At 34.2% G+C, this 20,690-nt stretch overlaps 1 protein-coding gene across 5 annotated transcripts; it reads left to right on the top strand.

Annotated features, from left to right (window-relative positions):
* The first annotated feature begins 400 nt into the window (after positions 1 to 400).
* TCFL5 (transcription factor like 5) lies at positions 401 to 20,597 on the top strand. Of its 5 annotated transcripts, XM_031951747.1 has the most exons (7): positions 404 to 591; positions 730 to 1,602; positions 3,961 to 4,147; positions 4,714 to 4,876; positions 6,908 to 7,160; positions 14,174 to 14,315; positions 19,312 to 20,597. In XM_031951747.1, the coding sequence occupies exons 2-7, from the start codon at positions 785 to 787 to the stop codon at positions 19,432 to 19,434; spliced, it is 1,686 nt and encodes a 561-aa protein (XP_031807607.1). In that variant the 5' UTR covers positions 404 to 591; positions 730 to 784; the 3' UTR covers positions 19,435 to 20,597. The 5 variants fall into 5 exon arrangements, with proteins under 5 accessions (XP_031807610.1, XP_031807611.1, XP_031807607.1 ...); XM_031951749.1 differs by having other exon boundaries at positions 404 to 1,602; positions 4,798 to 4,876; XM_031951748.1 differs by having other exon boundaries at positions 405 to 1,602; positions 6,911 to 7,160.
* The last annotated feature ends 93 nt before the right edge of the window (positions 20,598 to 20,690 follow it).

The following is a 20,690-nucleotide window of genomic DNA, read 5'->3' as shown; positions in this document are numbered from 1 at the left end:
TGTCCCCCTCCCCCTTCACTTTTCTGTCCCCTGAAACGGTCGCGGTCGCGGGCAGGTGGGTCAGGCGGTTGGTCTCTCCGGGGTGGGCGGGGAAATGAAAGAAGCTAGGTTAGCCCCGCCCCCCGGGCCAGTGAGGCGGCGGGTAACGGGGGTGGGGGAGGGCGTTGCTAGGGTCGAGGGGGAGGGGTTACCGTTGGCTAAAGGGGCGGGGCAGAGTGGGCGTGCGCACGCGTGCTGAGCTCTGCGAAGGGTGAGCGGTTTTCCCTCCCCCAACGGGAGCTTCTGCTTGCCTCAGTGGGCTTCCCGCGCGCGGCTCGCCGCCGCCGCCCTCCCGGGTTTCTGGTGCGCGCCGTGCCTCCCTCCCACCCTCCCTCGTTTTCTTTCTCCCCCCAGGCGCGAGCCGCCACTCCTCCCTCCCTCCCTCCACTTTCCCTCCCCCTCCCTGTCCTCCTCTTCCTAGTGAGTCCGGACGCGGGGAACGGGGCCTCCCGGGCCGCCCCGCGCAGGCTCCTCCCCCCCACCCCTCGCTCCCGTTGCTGCTGCTGCCGCCGCCGCTGTTGCCGCCACGCCTTGTGGTTGGGGGACGTCCAGGTGACCAGACCAGGGGGCGGGGGCGGGGCGCCCGTGTCAGCTGGGGGGCGGGGGTTTGGGACGAGCCCCGCCCCTCTCCCCGCCTCCTATCGCGGGGTGAAGCTCATCCCCGGCCCGGGTTGCTTTTGTCCTCTGCAGAAGGCGGCCGGGTGGGAACCCCGCAATCCCCAGGTGGGCTCGGTGTTTGGAAGTCATGTCCGGTCCGGCCCCCCGAGAACCCCACACGTCCACCCCTCAGGCGGCGGCGGCGGCGGCGGCCGCTGCTGCTGCTGCTGCTGCTGCTGCTGCTGCTGCTTCGGCCTCGGCTTCTGCAGTCGGCGGCGCTGCTGCTTCCGACCCCGCCCCCGCGGCCGAGGGCCCTTCCAATGACACTTCGTTCGGGGAGCAGGGCCTGAGCTTCACCACCACAGACCTCAACCTGGTAGAGATGACGGAGATCGAGTACACCCAACTGCAGCACATCCTCTACTCGCACATGGAGGCCCAGGCCAACGAAGGGGAACTGGAAACCCGGCTAAATTCGGCCTTCTTCTCCGCGAGCAACCCCTCGAGCCAGGCTCAGTACCAATCCTCCAGCAGCACCAGCCAGCCCAGCTACTCCTCCAACAGCACGGGGAGCCAGTCAGTGTATCCAGTCATTTGCCAGTCAGGTCTGACTTCTGATGGCAGCTTTGTGGGCTCAAACCAGTGTCTGGGACACATTGATTTCCAGGAGCTGAGAATGATGCTGCTCAGCGAATCCAATTTACCTGTGACAGTTGCCAACCAGGTAGAGAAAACACCCAACAGTAGCTCTGTAGAGGTCACTGGCCACAGTGTGGTAAGAGTTAAGCATGGAGAAAATGTTGGTGGACCAAATAAAGAAAATATAGCTGTTGAAAATCTGGCTCCTGTGCCAGAAACTAGATCTAAATCTGCAGTCCGAGTTCGGCTGGAAGACAGATTCAACAGTATCCAGACAGAAATTCCCAGGTGCCAAGAGCCTCAGGAATCTGGAGTTACTCTTAACAAGTGTGTTTCAGATCTTTTTTTTAATTTCATAGATTTTTAAAAGTTGCTTCAAATATGAGTACAAAAATGGCAAGAACACCTAAAAATAACATGCTTCAGTAATTATACCATAAAATTGAAATCACTTACCCTTACATTGTGCTTTACAACTTAAGAGTACCTTCTTTGAATTCTTTGATGTAGAGAATGCAAATATTTTATCTCCATTTTGAAATTTCCCTTCCCCCACCTGTTGGGGAGGGGAAATTTTCCCTGCTTATTTAAATAAACAAAACTTAATTTTAAGTTTTAATTTTAGATGATTAATCTGAGAAGAGTTGTGAAGTGACTTGCCCAGATTCACACCAATAGTAGTGATAATAGATGTATATAATATTTTTAAGTTTTGCAAAATGCTTCACTCATTCATTCCTCAGACCGATGTCTGAGGTGGATACTATAGTTATTATTGTCCCCATTTTACAAATGTGGAAAAAAGGCAAAGAACTGAGATGACTTCATTGACCCTAGGAAGTAACAGAGTTAGAATTTTAACTTAGGCCTTCTCACTAATATTCCCATATTCTTTTTTAGTACACCACTGAAGCCTCATGTAAATTTGCAGACTTTTAAATTTTTTAAATCTTGTTTTTATTAATAACTTTTCACATCACCATTTCCAAATATATCTTCCTTGCTCTCATTCAGTGAGTTAGCCCTTTTAACAAAAGATTGAAAAAGAATATAGAGAAAATAGTAGTTTAAGAAAAAACGAGAACCGTAATCATGTCCAATAGTACATACCAATTACACACTTAAGTCTCCCACTTCTGCAAAGAGAGAAGAAATAATTTTCTCAACCTTATTGGGATGACTGGTCATCATAATCACAGAGCACTAAATTAGTTGTCAGTATTTTGCACTTTCAATTCTGCTTACTTTATACTCTGTATTAGTTTATTGAGTTGCCATACTCAGAATTATTCATATTCATCATTTATTAGAATTTTGTAATACACTATTACGTTCATGACCATAATTTGTGTTGCCATTATTGAATCCAGCCAGGGTCTACTTTGTTGTTAGACATACATACTTTTAACAGCTTAATTAAAATTTGTCACAACAGCTTTTCAAGGCAATGTTTTACTTAAGTTTAGCTAGATTGTTTTGCATATTCAGATTCTACTACTTTTTAAAAAATTATAAGATTAGATAAAACATTGTATCATTTATAGTTTTAACTGTTAGTCTGTGATAGTATATAAAAGGAAACAAATGATTGAAATAATTACCAGGTGATCTTGGCAAAAAAATTATTTTGCCTGAAAATATTTGGATAAGTCACTAAAATTACTGTTTTGATGAGCTTTTCTCTTTACCTAAATAATTGCCTTAATTCCCATTCATTTACATGGTAAAAATCAGTTGCATAGACTCATTCAAACAACATCGAGGAACTTAAACTGTATAAAATTAAGTTTAAATGAACTGAAATTACTTTAAGTTTAAATGAACTGAAATTACTCTATTGCATGCATGCACATGTGTGACACACGTGCATGCATGCAATAGAGTAATATATACACACACACATACATGTGTTTATATAATGCAAGTGCACATTATATGTGCATGTATATATCAAACAGGTACAGAGTAATGATAATAGTGTATGAAGGACCAACCAGCATTGAACAAAGCAAACTTAATTCATATTAACTTAATGTATACCATGTGACTATGGGCAAGTCACTTAAACTCTTTCCTAGGCAAAATCTTAAGACAATAAACTGCTGATTGATATCAGTGGAGTGAGTTTTCCAGTCTTTTGAAATCACAGATTAAAATAATCCAAAATCCATTAAGTTGAAATTGTTCAATTTATTTCTTCCACAAATTCAGTTAAACATTTAGTAAGCACCTATTATATGCAAGTTACTATTTCTAATATGACTTGAAATGAGTGACCTACCTGCTGGGGCAGGAGTTGTGGTCACCTGGTGTTTTCCAGATTGTTAATCTTGTTATTGCCCATTTTCACTTAAGTGTGATCTTGTTCACTTCAGCCCTTCATCAGTGCTTTGGGTGAAGAAATAGAGCAAATGAAGGTAACAGATATGCCTTGAGTTGTTTGCACTGACTCAGAAGAGAAGAATAATTGAAACCATTAAAATAAGAAATTAGAATGCCATGCCCCTTTTAGTGGAGAGTAAGGGGAGAGAGCACAGTCACTGAACTAAGGTCGGTAACATTAACTGTTTGACCTATATTTAGAAAATGTGATCTGTCAGTCAGTGACTAAAATATGTCTGGAAGAGAGTATCAGTTGCATATTCTTGATTTGTTTTTTCTGGGTTGTCCTTTTTGTTTTGGCAGTTTGGTAACCCTTATTCGACATCCATCTGAACTAATGAATGTTCCTCTTCATCAGCAGCAGAACAAATGTACCACATTAGTGAAAAATAAAACTGCTGCTGCTACTACTGCTTTGCAATTTACATACCCATTATTTACTGCAAATGCCTGTTCTACTGCTGGGAATTCTAATCTTTCACAAACACAGGTAGGGAAAATGATTAGTGAAGCTCTGAAATACTAACTTTTGATGGGTTGCCATGGCCAAAGAATTCACCTAAGGTGGCCAACCTACTGGTGATGAGCCTTTCTGTACTTAACTGGGCTGGCCTTTGTACAGCAGACACACTCTATTGCTAGGATCATGTTCCAAGCCTTTCCAGCTTGGTAGAAACTGCCAGAGCTTGTGCTCCATTCATGTACTCCTTAAGTACCCAGGGTTCCCGTCTGTGCCAGAATAAGACATTAGAGTAGGATTTTTGTGAAGGAATTTTTGACAGCTTTTATTAATCATTGTCTTAATTAGGCCTCATGGATTGTATTCTTTTCATTGAATCTGACAAATAACTTTTTAATGAAGGTATGTGGGAAATATTTTAAACTCCACAATATTTAGTTTGCAAATTTAAAAGTCTCAGAGTTGTATATCCATAAATGCTGTTTTTAGTATTTACTTCATGTTAAAGTACGTTTTACTTGTGGCAGCAGAGAGGAGATTAAGATGCATTTTGATAATAAAATTAATTATATTGCTATTCCTTCATTATATTCCAGAGTTCTAGTAACTCATGTTCTATACTTGAAGCTGCCAAACATCAAGATATTGGGTTACCCAGAGCATTTTCTTTCTGTTACCAGCAAGAAATTGAATCTACTAAACAGACTTTAGGCAGTAGAAACAAGCCTTTACCTGAGCAGGTTTGGATTAAAGTAGGAGGTAAGATATATGACATAAGATAAGAGTTTCTTTCTTTGGCTAGGCTATGCAGTAAATGTAAAAATTCCATTAGACATCAGTTTTGTCACACAATTTCCCCTTACTAGGAAACTTTTTTTTTTTTTTTTTTTTTTTTTTAGCATTTTAACAGTAATCCCTACCCATTTTTCTTTCAACCCTCCCCATGTCCCTAAAATGATCATATTTCATATTTTGAGCATTTCTTTCTCAAGCTTGAAAATATGAATTGTGCATATCCAATATAGCAGTATATTGATTTATTGGGCTTTTTTCTTTTTAATAATGAATTTAGTAAATAGCAAATAATGAATTTTTTTTGTAATGGTAATTTTTATCTTCAAGTTGCTTAAAGCACATCATAGTTCTTTTTTAGTTTTCTCTGCATCTCTTAATTGAGGAATCTGAAATCCTCTACAGGTAAATTGTCAATATAGCAGATATTATAATGAGGTACTTAGTTTAAAAAAGTTTTGGTTTTTTTTTCCAAATCATAAATGATTGACCTTTAACAATAGTTTGGGGCTCTATTTCCAATAAATTTTCTATTATGACAATTCAGGAGAACAAAGTATTTTTGTCTCCAATAGAGTAATTGGATTCTGTATGATGAAAGTATGAGTAAATGTTTTTTGAGTTATCGTTAAAAGAGTTACTGAATTATAGCCAAATTCTTTGTAGCTTTTCTTTTGCCACTTTGCAACATTTGTACTGTAAAGAAGCCCTTTTGATGGGGACCTATCTTCTAAAAATATGACCCTGAAATTCTTTACTCCCATTTTGCCACAGGGCATAAAAATCTACCACTTAGAGTTTCATTTATGCTTCAGTGTATGAACTATAAATCCCTATGAAATGTTTAAGTGGTAATCAGTTTTTCAAATCTTACTGTGAATTAGGTTAATAGGAATTCTTTTTCCCTAATAAGAAATTTAGATTCATATTAATAGAATGGGAATTTTTATTGAGGATAAGTTAAAAGAAATTTTATAGCTTGATGACAGAGTTTGGATGTGCAGACAAGGAACCCTTGAAAACTGTTATGGAAAAAATCTCACAAGGGGACATAAAATGATGCCAATATAAATTTGGCCTCTTTTGAAGTTTTGTCTAAATTCCATCCTATTTATTTCTCAACCCTTGACACTTCAAACATTTTTCGTCATGGGGAGATTGGAAGGGTTGGACCCTAAATCTTAAAAACCATCTTACAAACAAAATTCCTAGAGCTTTTAAGAAAAGGAATGGGTAAGATGTTTGCCATGCTATCTCTTGCTCTTACTGTATCAAGTAAGAACCATTGAAAAACTGAGTTTATTATATAGTAGGGGGAAAATAATCCATTGAAATTCATTATAATGAGACTTGACTGGTTTCTAAATGTTAAATACAAATTCAATGCCTATGTTTCTAATTAGTTTGTGGTGAGATCTCTAGGGTAAGATGGTATTAAGTCTCATGCCCTTTAAATTTTTGTTCTCTTTTCTAAAAATTCAGTAAGTATAATGATTGTAGTAATGTATCATGCTTTAATAAAGGGAAGAGAATATGGGTGGGGTTGGGTTTTTTTTTGAGAAACATTTTTGTGTTTAGGTATTATTAGTCTTTAGTTCTTCAATTTTTATTTTTTCTGAAAACTAGAAAGTGGGAACAATTCCAACTTATATATAATAATTAAAGATTCTTTTTAAAATAGAAACTGGAGCTCAGAAGTATTTCATTGTTAATAAACATTCCAAATATAGTAGCAAAAAGGAGGCTTCAGATTTCGTGCTGGGTAGCCAACTAATTTCATTGCTAAAAGGGAGTAACATTTTTTTTTTTCTGCAAAAGTATAGTAATTAACTAATTTTAGGTTATTTATTAGTTTTGCACTGAGTTATATTCGTTAATTTTTCTATTTTGTACTTAATACAAAATATAATACAGAAAATCAAAGATTAATATATTAGGAATTAACTTAAAAGAAGAATAAAAAATTAAAGTACTACTTTTTTTTCTTATTTTGCAAAGAAGAAGCGTTATGTAAACAAGCAATAAATAAACGAAATCGCAGTCGAATGCGTCAGTTGGACACAAATGTAGAAAGAAGAGCTCTTGGTGAAATTCAAAATGTAGGAGAAAGCCAGAGCACCACAACTTCACAGGGTGCTTGGCAATCTACAGAATCCACACAATCAAGCCTAGGTGACCAGACACAAAGTGGGCAACAGGGTGGACGCTCTCAGCGCAGGGAGAGACATAATCGGATGGAAAGAGACAGAAGGTAAGTTTTAAGATTTAGTAGATTTTGTTCATGAAATTATTTTAGAAACATTTTTTCTTTTTCTTTTTTTTTTTTTTTTTTTTTGGTAATCAGAGCTTTTGAACCACTTTCTGCTTCTTAGGACCTTAACTAAATGGTAGACACTACTACATAGTATTATTTTTGAACAATAGTTTTGATAAAATGGTTAAGGAGTAAAGTTGAAATGGCTAGAGAATTAGTAAAGTAAATTCATAGATTAAGTAAAACCATCTATATTATTTATATTCGCAATACTTTTCAACTTCCTTGAGATCATCTTCCTCCCATAATCAAGAGTTGAATATTTTAATTGATTTTAAAAATTGTACATATATTCTTCACTGAAGTTTGATTCCAATGCATCATTCTAAAATGGCAGTGGCTCTGAGTTCTCAAAAGTTATGCCAGTCCTTCAAACAAGCTCTGGAAAATCCTTCAAAACTTGAAAGACTTTTTCTGAGAACTCTTTCTTGTCTGAGAACTAGCCTTCTTAAGTTTGGAGAAATTCATCACCAGGTGACTGCAGGATAATTTAATTTTTTTGACCATAGCTCACCTCATATGCCATATTCTGCTTTTCCTGATCTACTTCTCCTTCCCCAGCTGCTAATGTCCTCCCCAGTTCCCAACTTACTTTGTACTTATTTTGTGTATTTGTACTTATATATGTTTATTTTGTCTTCCCCTGCAGAATGTAAGTTCCTTGAGAGCAAGGACTTTTAAATTTTGTCTTGTATACCTAGCACCTGGCACAATGTTTGGCACATAATGAGTTTATTAATTGCTTTTTGAGTGATAGAAACTCAAAAGACTTCTTGTGATACTATTTTCTTGATTCTCCTTAATCTTGTCTTAATCTCACCTTCTCAATCTCCTTTTCTGGGTTCAGCATCCATATCATGCTTCCTCACTGATGGGTAATACATCAAGTATCTGTTCTGGATTTTCTTTTCTTTCACATGGTGACTTCATAAGCAGCCATGGGTTTAAATATCCTTTTTATTCAGATGTCCTGCAGAACTGCAGTTGCACTCTCAGTCTCTCTTGAGTTCAAATCCTACTGCTTATTATTGAGGATCTCAAACTGAATCTATCTGAAAATCTACCTATCTTCTTAAATTCCTTGTTTATGTCAAAATTGCCTCCATCTTTTCACTCATTCAGGTTCAAAACCTTGGAATTATGCTTTCTGAACTTCTTACTCTCTCACCTCACATATCTCTTAAGTTGTCCCATCTGCCTTCACAATATCTCTTACATCAGTCTCTTTACTCACATATTTGCTACTCTAGTTCTTAACTTCAAGTTACCTTTTGCCCATACTTTTGCAATAATTTTCTTAATAAATTTCTTAATTTCCTCAAATCTTTTCACTCTTCTGTCCATCCACCACATAGATGTCAAAGTATAGATCTACCCATGTCATTTTCCTATGGAATAAACTTCATTGGTTCCCTTTTGCCTTTAAAATAATATGTGATGTTTAACCTATATTGTGTTGCTTGCTGGTGAGGGCAAAAGCACAAGGAGAAGGGAGGGAGAAAAATTTGGAACGCAAGGTTTTGCAAAGGTGAATGTTGAAAACTATATTTATTTGCATGTATTTGGAAAATAAAGTACTATATTAAAAAACATAAAGGAAAATAATATGTGAACACCTCTGGTATTTAAAACCCTTCATGGCTTTGTCTCAACTTTTCCAGCCTTAATATACATTAATCCCCTCTCAAAATGGTCCAACCAAAAGAGCTTTTTTACTGTTTTTCACATGTGATATTCTACATGAAACCTATCCTAATCTCTCCAACTGCTAGGACTGACTTCTTTCAAATCTTTTATTTATCTTGTATGTATATATGTATACATGTTGTGTCCCTTGATAGAATGTAAGCTCTTTGGGGGCAGATAATGTCTCATTTTTTGTCTTTGTATTCCCAGTGCCCGGGACAGTGCCTGTCATATAGAAGGGACTTAATAAATCTTTGATGCCTGATTAATTGATAGCTATAGTCTGCATTAGTGGAGGCAGTGGCCACACTGACGAAATCACGGATCCTTAAAGTACTGGCTTGCTTAATATTTTGTTGCCTACAGATAGCACTTAAGAGTTTACAAGGGCTTTTAAAATATATTTTGTTTGATCTTCACAATCTGGGAAATGGTACTACAATTATTATCATTATCATTACTATTTTTACTGATGAAGACACTCACATTCAAAAATATTGTGATTTACTTAGGTTTACACAGCCAGTAAATGTTGGAGGTGGGATCTGAACCTAGGTCATTCCTGATTTCAAGTCTACTCTTTACTCCATCATATTGCCATCTTTATGTAAAGAACAAAGGTATATAAAATTACCATAAATTCAAAGTTGAATCATCTTGTTCTGATGCTTAAGTTAAAAGCAAATTAGTTCCATTATAAAAAAGAGCTACATCGATACATATAAGATATAGTTATTTTCGTGACAGTCATTGTACTTTGCTTTCACAAACACAAATGTCCTATGAAATGTTTCTTCTTGACTATAAGTATGCAATGAAGATGTCTCCAGTTCTGTTGTTTGCCTCTTCTGGAAGATTAGTGAGTCATTTTATTGAAGTTAATTTCATTTAGCTTCAACTTCTTTATTCTGGTTTTTATTACAGCAAGAATGAAAATATGAATGTGGTTCATTTCTGCAGTCTTATCTCAATTCAGTTGATGGACCAAGATCTTGTACTTATTATACCAGTAATTAAGTTGATGTTTGTAGATGGCATGAAAATAGTGCGATGCTTAGCATCCTGCACTCCCTTTTCTGTCACTTTACCTCCCTTACACTGTGACTTGGGAGACCATTTTGCTTTTTCTTTATTTCATGACTTGTCATCACCAAAGAATTAATGACCTAATTGAGCCTTTTGTGTCCTTAGTTAAGTTGGTCCTTTGATAGTAGGAATGATCTGTCATAGGATCATATTTGAAACCTTTCCACCCTGATAGAATTTACCAGAGTTTGCCCTTCACTGGTATATTCTCTGAGAACTCAAGAATATCCTGACATCTTGATAAGGCAGAAGGAAAGAGTTTTCCAGAAGATGAAGAAGTAAAGACATGACAAAAGAACATTTTAAACCATGTCAATAATATATGTATATGTATACAAACATAAATATGCATATAGACACATATGTATGGATATGTATGTATGTCATGATGCTCAATTTATTTATTATGAAGGTGGGCACACATGGTTTGGAATTAAGAGTCTGAATTCTTAAAATACAATTCCAAAGCATTAGGCCTATATTTCAAGAGATGCAATACCTTAAAGAGCTTCAGAGAAAATGAAATTGACCAATATCTTATAGCAGTGACTGTGAATCATTTCTGAATGTGTTCTTTGTAGACTTGAATCATCAATTAGAGCAAGGATCAAAATCATCAGACTGAAAAAAGGATAAAGCTAAGAAAACATTATATGCATTTATAGCAACTACAACCCAATCTATTTAAACAGATTTGACTCTAGAAAATGGGAAATAACTAGAGATAAAAGATATTGAGTCTAATTATTACCATTTTTTAGAGAAATGTCAAACTATAAATTTATTAAGAAGGTTTTTTAAGTCCTAAAATTGTCTTATCTAGTGAACACATTTGATGACTTTGTGAAGTAGAATCATAGCAGCCAAGGGCAACAACAATTTTCAGTACAAGTTCAGCTACAAAACCTTATATACAAATCATGGAGGAGGTTACCTAAAGCATTGCGTCACAAAACTGTTAAAAGTAGCAAAATGGAAAATGAATCTTCAGAAAGTGGTGCATGAAATCAAATGAAACTAGAAGGAACATAATGAATATTTTTTTTAAAAAATGCAACAGATTTACCAGCCATTCTATTGTGATCTAAGCTCTTCATTGACTACAGTAGAACCCATTACATTTAGATTCATTGCATCTCAGTACTTGATGAAGAGTGAGAACTGGCACTTGAGAAATTGATGTTGGGAAGAGTGGCTGGGTCTGCAGAAGCTTACACAGAAGAAATCTGCTTGAGGAATACAGCTTTGGAGGCAACTGAAGAATTTTCAAAATTTATAAAATGGGGAAAAAAACAAAAGTGGGGAGGGGGAGGAAATCACGTAAGGTACTATTACCAAGAAAAGACAATAGTATCAATAGCTACTGACTCATTTTCCTACTGTATTATTTCTATGACAGCTCTATGAGAATGAACCTGTTAAGAGCACTCTGGATTAAAGTTTGAAAAGGGGACAGGAAGACTCACAGACCATTTTCTAGGATACTACCTCTTCACTCATACAACTGATTGAACAGTATGAAGAATACAAGATGTACAAGAATACTTATTACAAAAATAATTTGACTTGATAGAACAGAACATAGATTTAAAAATTCTATACAAACAATGGATATATTAAGATCACATGAGATTGTCATAGATGTAACCACTGAAGTAATTTTGTTCAATGAAATGATCAAGTGAGACATAAAATGGGAAAATGCACTTGCCAACGTTTTCACTACTATCATTGAGGATCTACTTAACAAATTCCAAAAAGAAGATCAAATTCCTGTGGATGACATTAAACTGATTAAACTAAGCTCCAGAATATTACAGGCTTTCCATAATGAAATTCACAGCTACAAAAAAGATTGGCTAAGAAATCTACACAGGATAAATCAAGTGGATAAAGAATACATGTTATCTAGATCATGATGTATAGGTGGATAGTCGGCACATTAATTTAATCCCTACTTATATCTTGGAAATATTATAGAGGCTATTTTCCTAGTCCAGAATTGAAGGAGGAGCAGGTGCTTAACTGCATTGGGAAATTATGCAATGCTTTCCATGATCACAAGTTGTGTTCCTGATACACAAACCCATTTAAAAAATAACAGTATTCTCCAGATGATGCTATGTAACTGTGAATGATGGAACACTTCAATCTCTGAAGAATAATATTTGTGGATGATCCAAAGGGCATTGGAGAGATTCATAGTGGGTCTGTAAGTAGACTGTACACATTACGAATGATGACTTGCCTGCGAGAAGTACAGTAAAACATCATGTAAAAATATATGCTTGCAAGAGGAGGAGGGATTGTCATATAGCAAGAATGAATTATACAGCTGGTTGGCTATGTACAACATTGGTATGCATAAGAAGTTAAGAACTAGAAGATGTCTGGTGTTTTGGGCGAATCTTCATGGTGGATTTATGGAAAGATACACACAAGAGTCACTCAAGATAAGACATTTCAATATGCACTGGTGGAGGGAGTACCCACATTGATGACATCATAGAGCCATATATAGGGCACAAGTATATATTAATCACTTCAGGGTTTCAGTTTTATACAAATAATTACAAATGTATCCTTTGAGAGGCAGTGTGTCATAGTGGATAGAGGGCTAGCCTTGGAGTCAGGAAGACCTGGGTTCAAGTCTTCCCTTTAACCTATGCTGCTGGTGTGACAGTGGGCAAATCACTTAACCTCTCAGTATTCCAATTTTATTATACAGTAAGCTGCAGAGAAGCTGTTGACCTGCATCAGTGGAAGGAATTTCCATACTGGGAGTGTCATGCACTGATGAAATCAGAGGTCCAAACTTTAAAAATGAAAAGCAAAAACCTTTTCCTTCTTGGGTGTTCAATTGAACCTCAGTTATACAGTTGTGCCTCTAGCATCTAGTGAACTAGTCACTTGCTTTATACATGTGGTTAGGAATATGCAGATTGGCAAATGGGGCCATGTTGTATACATTTCCACAGTATCAGCATCCTTAAAACTCTGGATACTGATGAACCAAAAATTTGGAAATTGCAGTATAATCTAAATATATAATGCAAGTTCATTAAACTTGGCTTCTACTAAGTGATACTATAAATAAATATATTTCTATAGACTGCAGATATCCTACATTCCTCCTCAGGTCTACATTTAGCATAGTTGGATTGATATATAATACCTTACTGCCATTATATATTACCCTGCAGACCTGAAAGCATTAATTAACCTCTAAAAAGGAAACAATTTTGGAAGTACTTTACTAATCCTTAAATTCTGACTTTGTTCAAATTTTATATGGATTAATCTAATCCAATCCAAAAAACATTTTATTATGGCCCTTATGTGTTGAGTGCTGAAGTATCCTACTATTTAAATATTAATCTTTGAAAATTATAGTTTACAAATTATTTAAAAATCTAGAATATTAAAGAAACATCAATTTCTCTAATATTAGAAAATGCATATAATGCAATTTTATTATGCTAATTTAAAACTAGCACTCTTGGCAAAAATAATTGAAAATTCAATATTGATGAATTACAGGGAAACAAGCACTTTGCTACATGTTAGTAGGATTGTAGATTGGAGTAGACTTTTTGGAAGAAACAATTTGGCAAATCACAAGTGACCTTGAGACAGCTGGTTCTCAGCATCCATATTCCTAGGACATATCCTAAAGATACTATTAAGAGAAAAAATAATTTGTACAAAAAATTGTAATTATTTATTTGTAATCACATATATTCAACAAATGGAGAATATCTTAGTAAATCATGCTACGCTAATGCAGCTGAGCAATATTGTGCCATAAACCTAAGTTTGAAGAATAAAAAGAAAATGGAAAGATTTATGTGAAGTGATACAAAGCAAGGTCGACACAATAAGAACAACAATATACACATTGATATCAACCAAAAAAAAAACAAAAAACAAAAAACAAAGACAACAACTTTAAGTACACAAATAGATTGAGAAGGAGCTATAGAAAAAATTGTTATTTTATAAAATTATGTTTTTTTCAGTGAAAATGTATATAGTTTTGACTTTAAGGCTTCAAAATGATTTGTTTGTATTTGTTGAGTGTTAAGCTTATAATAAAATTTTTTAAAAAAAAGAAACATCATTTTAGATGGCTAGTTTTATTTAGTTTCTTTCATGACTACTTTGGGTTTTGAATGCAGGCGCAGAATTCGGATTTGTTGTGATGAATTGAATCTTCTAGTTCCATTCTGCAATGCTGAGACTGATAAGGCTACAACTTTACAGTGGACAACAGCATTCCTGAAATATATTCAGGAAAGACATGGAGATTCTCTGAAGAAGGTTAGTAATTAGGCCAAAGTAAATTTTTGAAATTTCACTTTAAAAGCCCACAAATAATTACAAATTCTTGGCCTTCTTTATCTTATCAATTATTTTCAAACTGAGATGCTTTATTATTTTCTGAAATATTGCCATCAAGATAGTAGGTGTAATACCAGGAAAAGATACACATTAATGATAATTGTTAACATTAAAAGTAAAGTGAGACTTGTAGCTAAAGGGTAAAATAATATATCACACTGGCATTCCAAATTTACAATATGTTATCAGAGTTAATTAGTTATTAAAAACCATAAATATTTAAATGCCTACTGTGTATAAGCTACTACTAGATGCTCAATCCCTAAAAGAATTTGCAACCTAAATAGAAGTGGGACATACTTAGAAAAAAAATTTTAATTAAAAAAAGGTGGTAATTGTTAAGTATCAAAGTGGTACAGACAGCAAATTCTTCCTGGGAGAAGAGATTATTGTAATCTCTTTTTAAAAGAGAAATCTGGAAAGGCTTAAATAAAGCCACAAGTGTACATATAATATGTGATTTAGTTACAACATTTATTATGTAGGTGGTATTTCACAGTTATTAAATTTGGATCGGACACTTTTGTCAACTTGGTATTTCACACTAAAAATATTTTTGCTAAGATGGTTTTATTTTGACTGTGCTCTGCCTTGAGATGGTTATCATTCCTGTAGATTTTGATTATTTGCTTCTACTACTCTTGGAATATAATTGTCAGTCATATTAAAAATGATTGGGCCCTGGCAGACTACATCTACAAGACAGTGATTTATAAAATAAAATATAAATTCATTACATTGAAGGAAATACTTGCTTAATTTTCTAATTCTACTGGACCATGCATAGGACCATTCACATAGGATTCTGATTTGGTAACTAAAATTAGCCATTTATTTAAGCAAATATGAAATCAAAAGCATTAAGATATATTTTCATCTAACTGAACCATGGTAAAATCCTTATAGATTCCTCTCTCCACTCCAGGGGCTTGTCCTGGCTACAAAGAAACCAGCAACAGATAGGGGCATCCTCTTTTGGATGATGCTTGCTTGGGGTGATACCAATAGTTCGTTTCCTCTTCATCCTCCCTTTTCAGTTGTCCATATTACTGGATAAATCTCATGCATGCATCACACTCTTTCATCTGTTTCTTGATTTTCATCTTTATAGCTGGCACACTTAACCATACTGTATATCAATTGTGTTGGATTTGTCTATATTGAATATTATGTTAATTTATAATGTGGCTTTTCTTGTGTTGTAGCATATTGGTTTATGTTTATTTTTAATGAAGTTTTTTAATACTCGAAATTTGCCCTTTATTGTTTTAATAAACTTTTTGGTGTTCAGCTTTGCAAATCTACCAGATGTCCTTAATACCTATATAAGGGATGTGGGATTCTTGCCTGCTTTTAATAATAGAAATGGGAACTAGGTCATTACTGACATTAATTTGGTAATATGTATAATGCTTTACAAACATCTTAAGTTAGATATATCCACCTCTTTATATAGCTTGCTTAAAATTTTTTTATTGCTGCCTTTTTAAAAATTATTTGTTTCTTTATTCTCCTCCCCACTGAACTTTATTTAAAGAAAACTTAAACAAAATCAACTGATCGCAATACCATTTCACATTATACTACCTTACTTATCTGTAGTTCCTACCTCTCCACTGAAGAAGTAATGTTTTATATCAGTTTCCTTTGTCCCAGATTATTCATTACAATTCATCAGATTATGTACTTTTTACCATTATTTACATTATTGTAGTCATTATATATATTGCTCTCTTGATTCTTCACTGTATCATTTATACAATGCTTACTATATTTCTCTGAATTTATCATACTTGTTTCTTTTATTCAATTACATTCATATACTGCAATGAAGACATCAGTTCCCAATTAATGGGCAACCATTTTGCTGCTGCTGCTGCTTTTTTTTTTTTTTTTTTTTTTTTTTTTTTTTTTTTTTTTTTGCTACAAAATTGTGCTCTTAGGAATCTTTTGTTTTATATTAGAGGACCATTTTTTTTGTCATCAACTTCTTTAGACTGCACTCAGTAGGGCTATCACTTGGCGAAAAATTCAAACAGCTTAATGATTTTACTCTTATAAATTCTCAGTTAATTTGGAGAAAGATTCTGACAAATTCTTAGCACTAGCAATAATAGTGTATTAGTATACTTCTCCAACATTGACTTTTTCTGGTTTTTATCATTTTGGTTAATTTGTTAGATACAAGCTTTAAGTTTACATTTTCCCCCTTTTCAGATATAGAACAGTCTTTCATAAGTTTTTTGCAATTTGCATTTCTTCTAGACATTGTTCATATTCTTTGTTCACCTTTCTATTGTAGTTTTCATATTATTGCTTCTAGGTAAAATTATCCCTAAATTTGACCAGCAAAAAATGATTAGCCAGTTAGTGATAGTTCCTTAGGAATTAGAATCTAAAATAAATAAAAATAATGTATCTTTGGTCACAGTCTTTGAATTCCATATAGAAGGGAGGGGAATAGTGATTAAGACTAATATGGAATTCAAAAGGATTTAACATGAATGAAGACAAGGAAATGTCAGCTAGCCAAAAGATCATATTTAATTCACTTCTCATATAATTATTCAAAGAATTACCCAACAACTGAAGTTAAAATTCTAAATAGACTTAGAAACTAGAAACTAAGAATGATAATGAGATTCTTATATTTCAGCCTAAATGTATAATTCTGATAATAACACTTAATTCTGTAAGTTAGTTTCTTTAATCTGATAAAGATAGCTTAGTTTATCTCCTATTTATGAAAATAAGGTATTATCACAGTAGTAAGGATAAGTATTCTACATTTACATTTTCTGTTATACAGATATGTATGGGCATGGTGATAGACTCTGTATGTGTTGTCTGAGGACCATACCAGCTAAATTTGTAGAGGTTCATCACCAGAAGGAGGACTCCCAGGTGATGATTTTTCTTGGCCACACATGAAATTCTAGACTGAAGTATGGAGAGATTTCAGTTTGTTATCAGTGAAAGGAGTACTTACCACATTGATGTAAAAACATACTATTTATACTCTACATTAAAGCATAGATGTATATTAACTGCATTCATATGTATAAAGAACATTGAATTAATGTCATATCATACACTGACCATCAGGTTCAGTCTAAAAAAGAAATCTCATCTAATATACAAGCCATTTAATTAACAAGATTAATCAGAATACAGGTATAATTGTAAAAATAAAGATATGTTGTTTTATGGTATTTTGGATTATAATGAACATTAGTATGTTAGGGCAAATATACCTTGTTAACCTGGAGTTGTATATAAGCCATAGTTAATCTGTTTACCACTTTTTTTTTTGTATTGATAAGTGTAAAGTATTAAGTCTGAATATTCTTCTTTGCCTACTTGCAATTCAGCCTTAGTTGTGGGCACGAGTCTTATAATTACCAAATGTAAATATCAACTTTGTTCACATGATATCTTTCTTATGAAATGAAAATAAGTTATTAAAAAACACTTCCATTAATTGTATTTTTGTGCATATAAGCTTACACTTATTAGTGAATGGAGAAAACATCAGTAAGTATCCATAGCTAAGTGCTTAATTCATTCAGTTGGTTAGGGTTTATGAGACCTGTTAGCTTTATTTTGGCCCAACTCTATAACCCATATTATGCAAATAAATGATTTTTTTCATCATAGTGGGTTGGGGTAAGATGGAATGAGTGCAGTACAAGTATGTATAGATTTGCCATTTCACTAAAAAAAAAATTTAAGATGCATACTTTGAGAGTAGATCAGCCACAGCTTCATTTATGAAAAAAAATATTAATTTCACTATAGTGTTTTTCCATATTTATACTACCTTCCCAAAATATATATCTGTAAATCAGGTTTGGTGGGGCATTTATGCGTTTTGGTCTTCAATTTTGTTGTTTGCTTGTTGTTTAAGTACTTGTCAAGCAGTTCAAATAAGGTAAAAGCACTTTACCATTTTAGAATTTTAATACTAAGGACATTTGGGATACCATTTGTCTAGTCCAGCCCTTCTATTTCATAGATGAGTAAATTAAAGCTCACCCAAAAGCTCATCCAAATTACAGAGCCAAATTACATCCAAGGGCCAAATGCTTATTAATGATAGAAAAGACACATGAACCCAAGTATTCTGAATCCCAGTTCAGGTTCTTTTATATGTCTCCTTGAAAATCCTCCCATACTCTATGCAGCAGTATTCAGTTTTGTTCATTGGCTGCCATTTCCACCTTCAAAATAATGACTTTTACGTGGAGCAGTAGTTCAGTAGTTTTAGTCTTGAATTGTAGCAAGTTTCTAAATCACTTTACATGCAAAAAAGGGTATTAAAAAGAGTTCATACTCAGAGTACAAGATTTAATGAATATGTTTGGGAATAGGTAGGTAATTGGTGTCTAGTATTTTTTATAAAAGAAAATGGATTTTAAAAATAAAAATACCTTCTAAAATATGAAAGTGGTACATATAATCTTAAAATATGAAAGTTATGTACCACTAAGAATTTTGTACCAGTGTTTTACAGTGCTACTATAGTCCCACTTGTTAGTGTTAAGTAATTATAGTAATTGCATAGTAAAGTAATAATGTACTTCTTTCCCTAAAAACTAGTAACAAATAGAAAAATTCCTATACTTTATTATTGCTTTAATTTTTTATTCATTCTAAGATTTGAACTATAATGGAGAATTATAATTTGTTTTCATTTCTGTGAGCAGTTATTTGAATAACTATTTTAATAAGCTCTTTTTAAAGAGAATTTTATGTGTAATTCATATTAAAATTATATTTTATAAACATGTTTAGGCCATTTAAACCATTTATTATGTTTATACCATTATTAAATTGAGACTTAGTAATTTTATATTTGAATGCTATTTGCTAATAAATTCAATATATTAAATTAATTATCATTTTTTGACTTTAGGAATTTGAAAGTGTATTTTGTGGTAAAACGGGCAGAAGGCTAAAGCTGACCAGACCAGACTCGTTAGTAACATGTCCAGTGCAGGAAAATCTACAGAATAGCCCCGCTATGGAGATCAAGTAGTTTGAACTGAATACTTAGTATTTTTATTAAATATATGGCTATCCAGGGATGATCCATATATATTTTCTACAATTCTGGAATTCTACTCCGATGGTCTAATTTTATATCGACAACATTTGTTAATGGGATTCCAGTAATAGTGACTTACTGGCAAAATACATTTTGTAAAAATATATATCTAGAACATTAAATATTTATTCATTCTTAGACCTTTGGGGGACCAGCAGCAACAAGAAAGCATCTTGACAATTATTAGTAAGTAATTCTTCAATTATCAATGAAATCCATCATGTTTTCCTAACATGATATGTTATAAAAATATTTGAACAATCTATATAGATTTGTGTTCAGCCTTATTAAAAGGCACATTGCTTTTATTTTATTTATATTTCAAATACGCCCACTTAGCAATTGGAACAAAGTTAAATTGTTCTTGACTATAAGTAGTTTGGAAATGATACTGTATTTGAGTTAATTTGCCAATTATCTATCCCCCTTGAAATTATATTTTCAGTCCTACGGTGCTGTTTGTTTGCATTGTTTGCAAAATACAGTATTGTTTTAAACCATTTTACTACAAGCTTTCCAAAAGTTTCTCTTAAAAGCTGCTTTTTGCCCATACATGGTATACTGTAAACAATGGATTACTTATATGCACAGAATATTTTCATATTGAGAGTAATTGCTCTATGTGATAATAAACTACAGTGTTTTGAACTAAAATACTTTCAGATTTGAGTGGCTTTATTTATTACAACAGATGACACCAACAGGCTTTACATATACAAAGTCACCTAAAATAAATACTGTAAAATCACAGATATTCACAAATTTGCAGCAATTTATTTTCAGACAAAAATAAGTGTTAAAGAGGTAAATCTGGCTAGAACTTTGTGTGAATAGGACATCATAAAATTTTAAAATTTTCCAAATTTTATGTTCATTTTTTAATACTACGTCACCAGTTTAATATTACTGGATGCAAATTTAACTTTTTTTTTCCTTACTGGGATTCTGTCAATCTTTAGCTATGTGCAAAGTGTTTGTGAAAAAGTGACGTTTGATATGAACATGTTTCTGAATATCCTTTGTCATCTTATGGAAATACACAAAAATTCTCCCCTGAAAACTTTATTTACATACATTAAACTCCCTTGGAAGTGTTTTGGATTTATTGCTTATGGCAAGTTGAGGTATGAAATCAAGTTTAATTCTTGTACACAAATAGACAGTTATGTATAGGGAGAAAAGATGGT

This window comes from Sarcophilus harrisii, chromosome 2, assembly GCF_902635505.1.
Source record: "Sarcophilus harrisii chromosome 2, mSarHar1.11, whole genome shotgun sequence".
Classification (NCBI taxonomy): Eukaryota; Metazoa; Chordata; class Mammalia; order Dasyuromorphia; family Dasyuridae; genus Sarcophilus; species Sarcophilus harrisii.
Note: the sequence above shows the minus strand (reverse complement) of the source record. Positions and strands in the feature narration are given on the sequence as shown.

Coding starts and splice junctions, on each gene's coding strand:
- TCFL5 (XM_031951747.1), top strand. CDS start 785: ATGTCCGGTCCGGCCCCCCGAGAACCCCACACGTCCACCCCTCAGGCG. Junction 1,603..3,960: donor TCTGGAGTTACTCTTAACAA/GTGTGTTTCAGA, acceptor TTGTTTTGGCAG/TTTGGTAACCCTTATTCGAC. Junction 14,316..19,311: donor ATGGAGATTCTCTGAAGAAG/GTTAGTAATTAG, acceptor TTTTGACTTTAG/GAATTTGAAAGTGTATTTTG.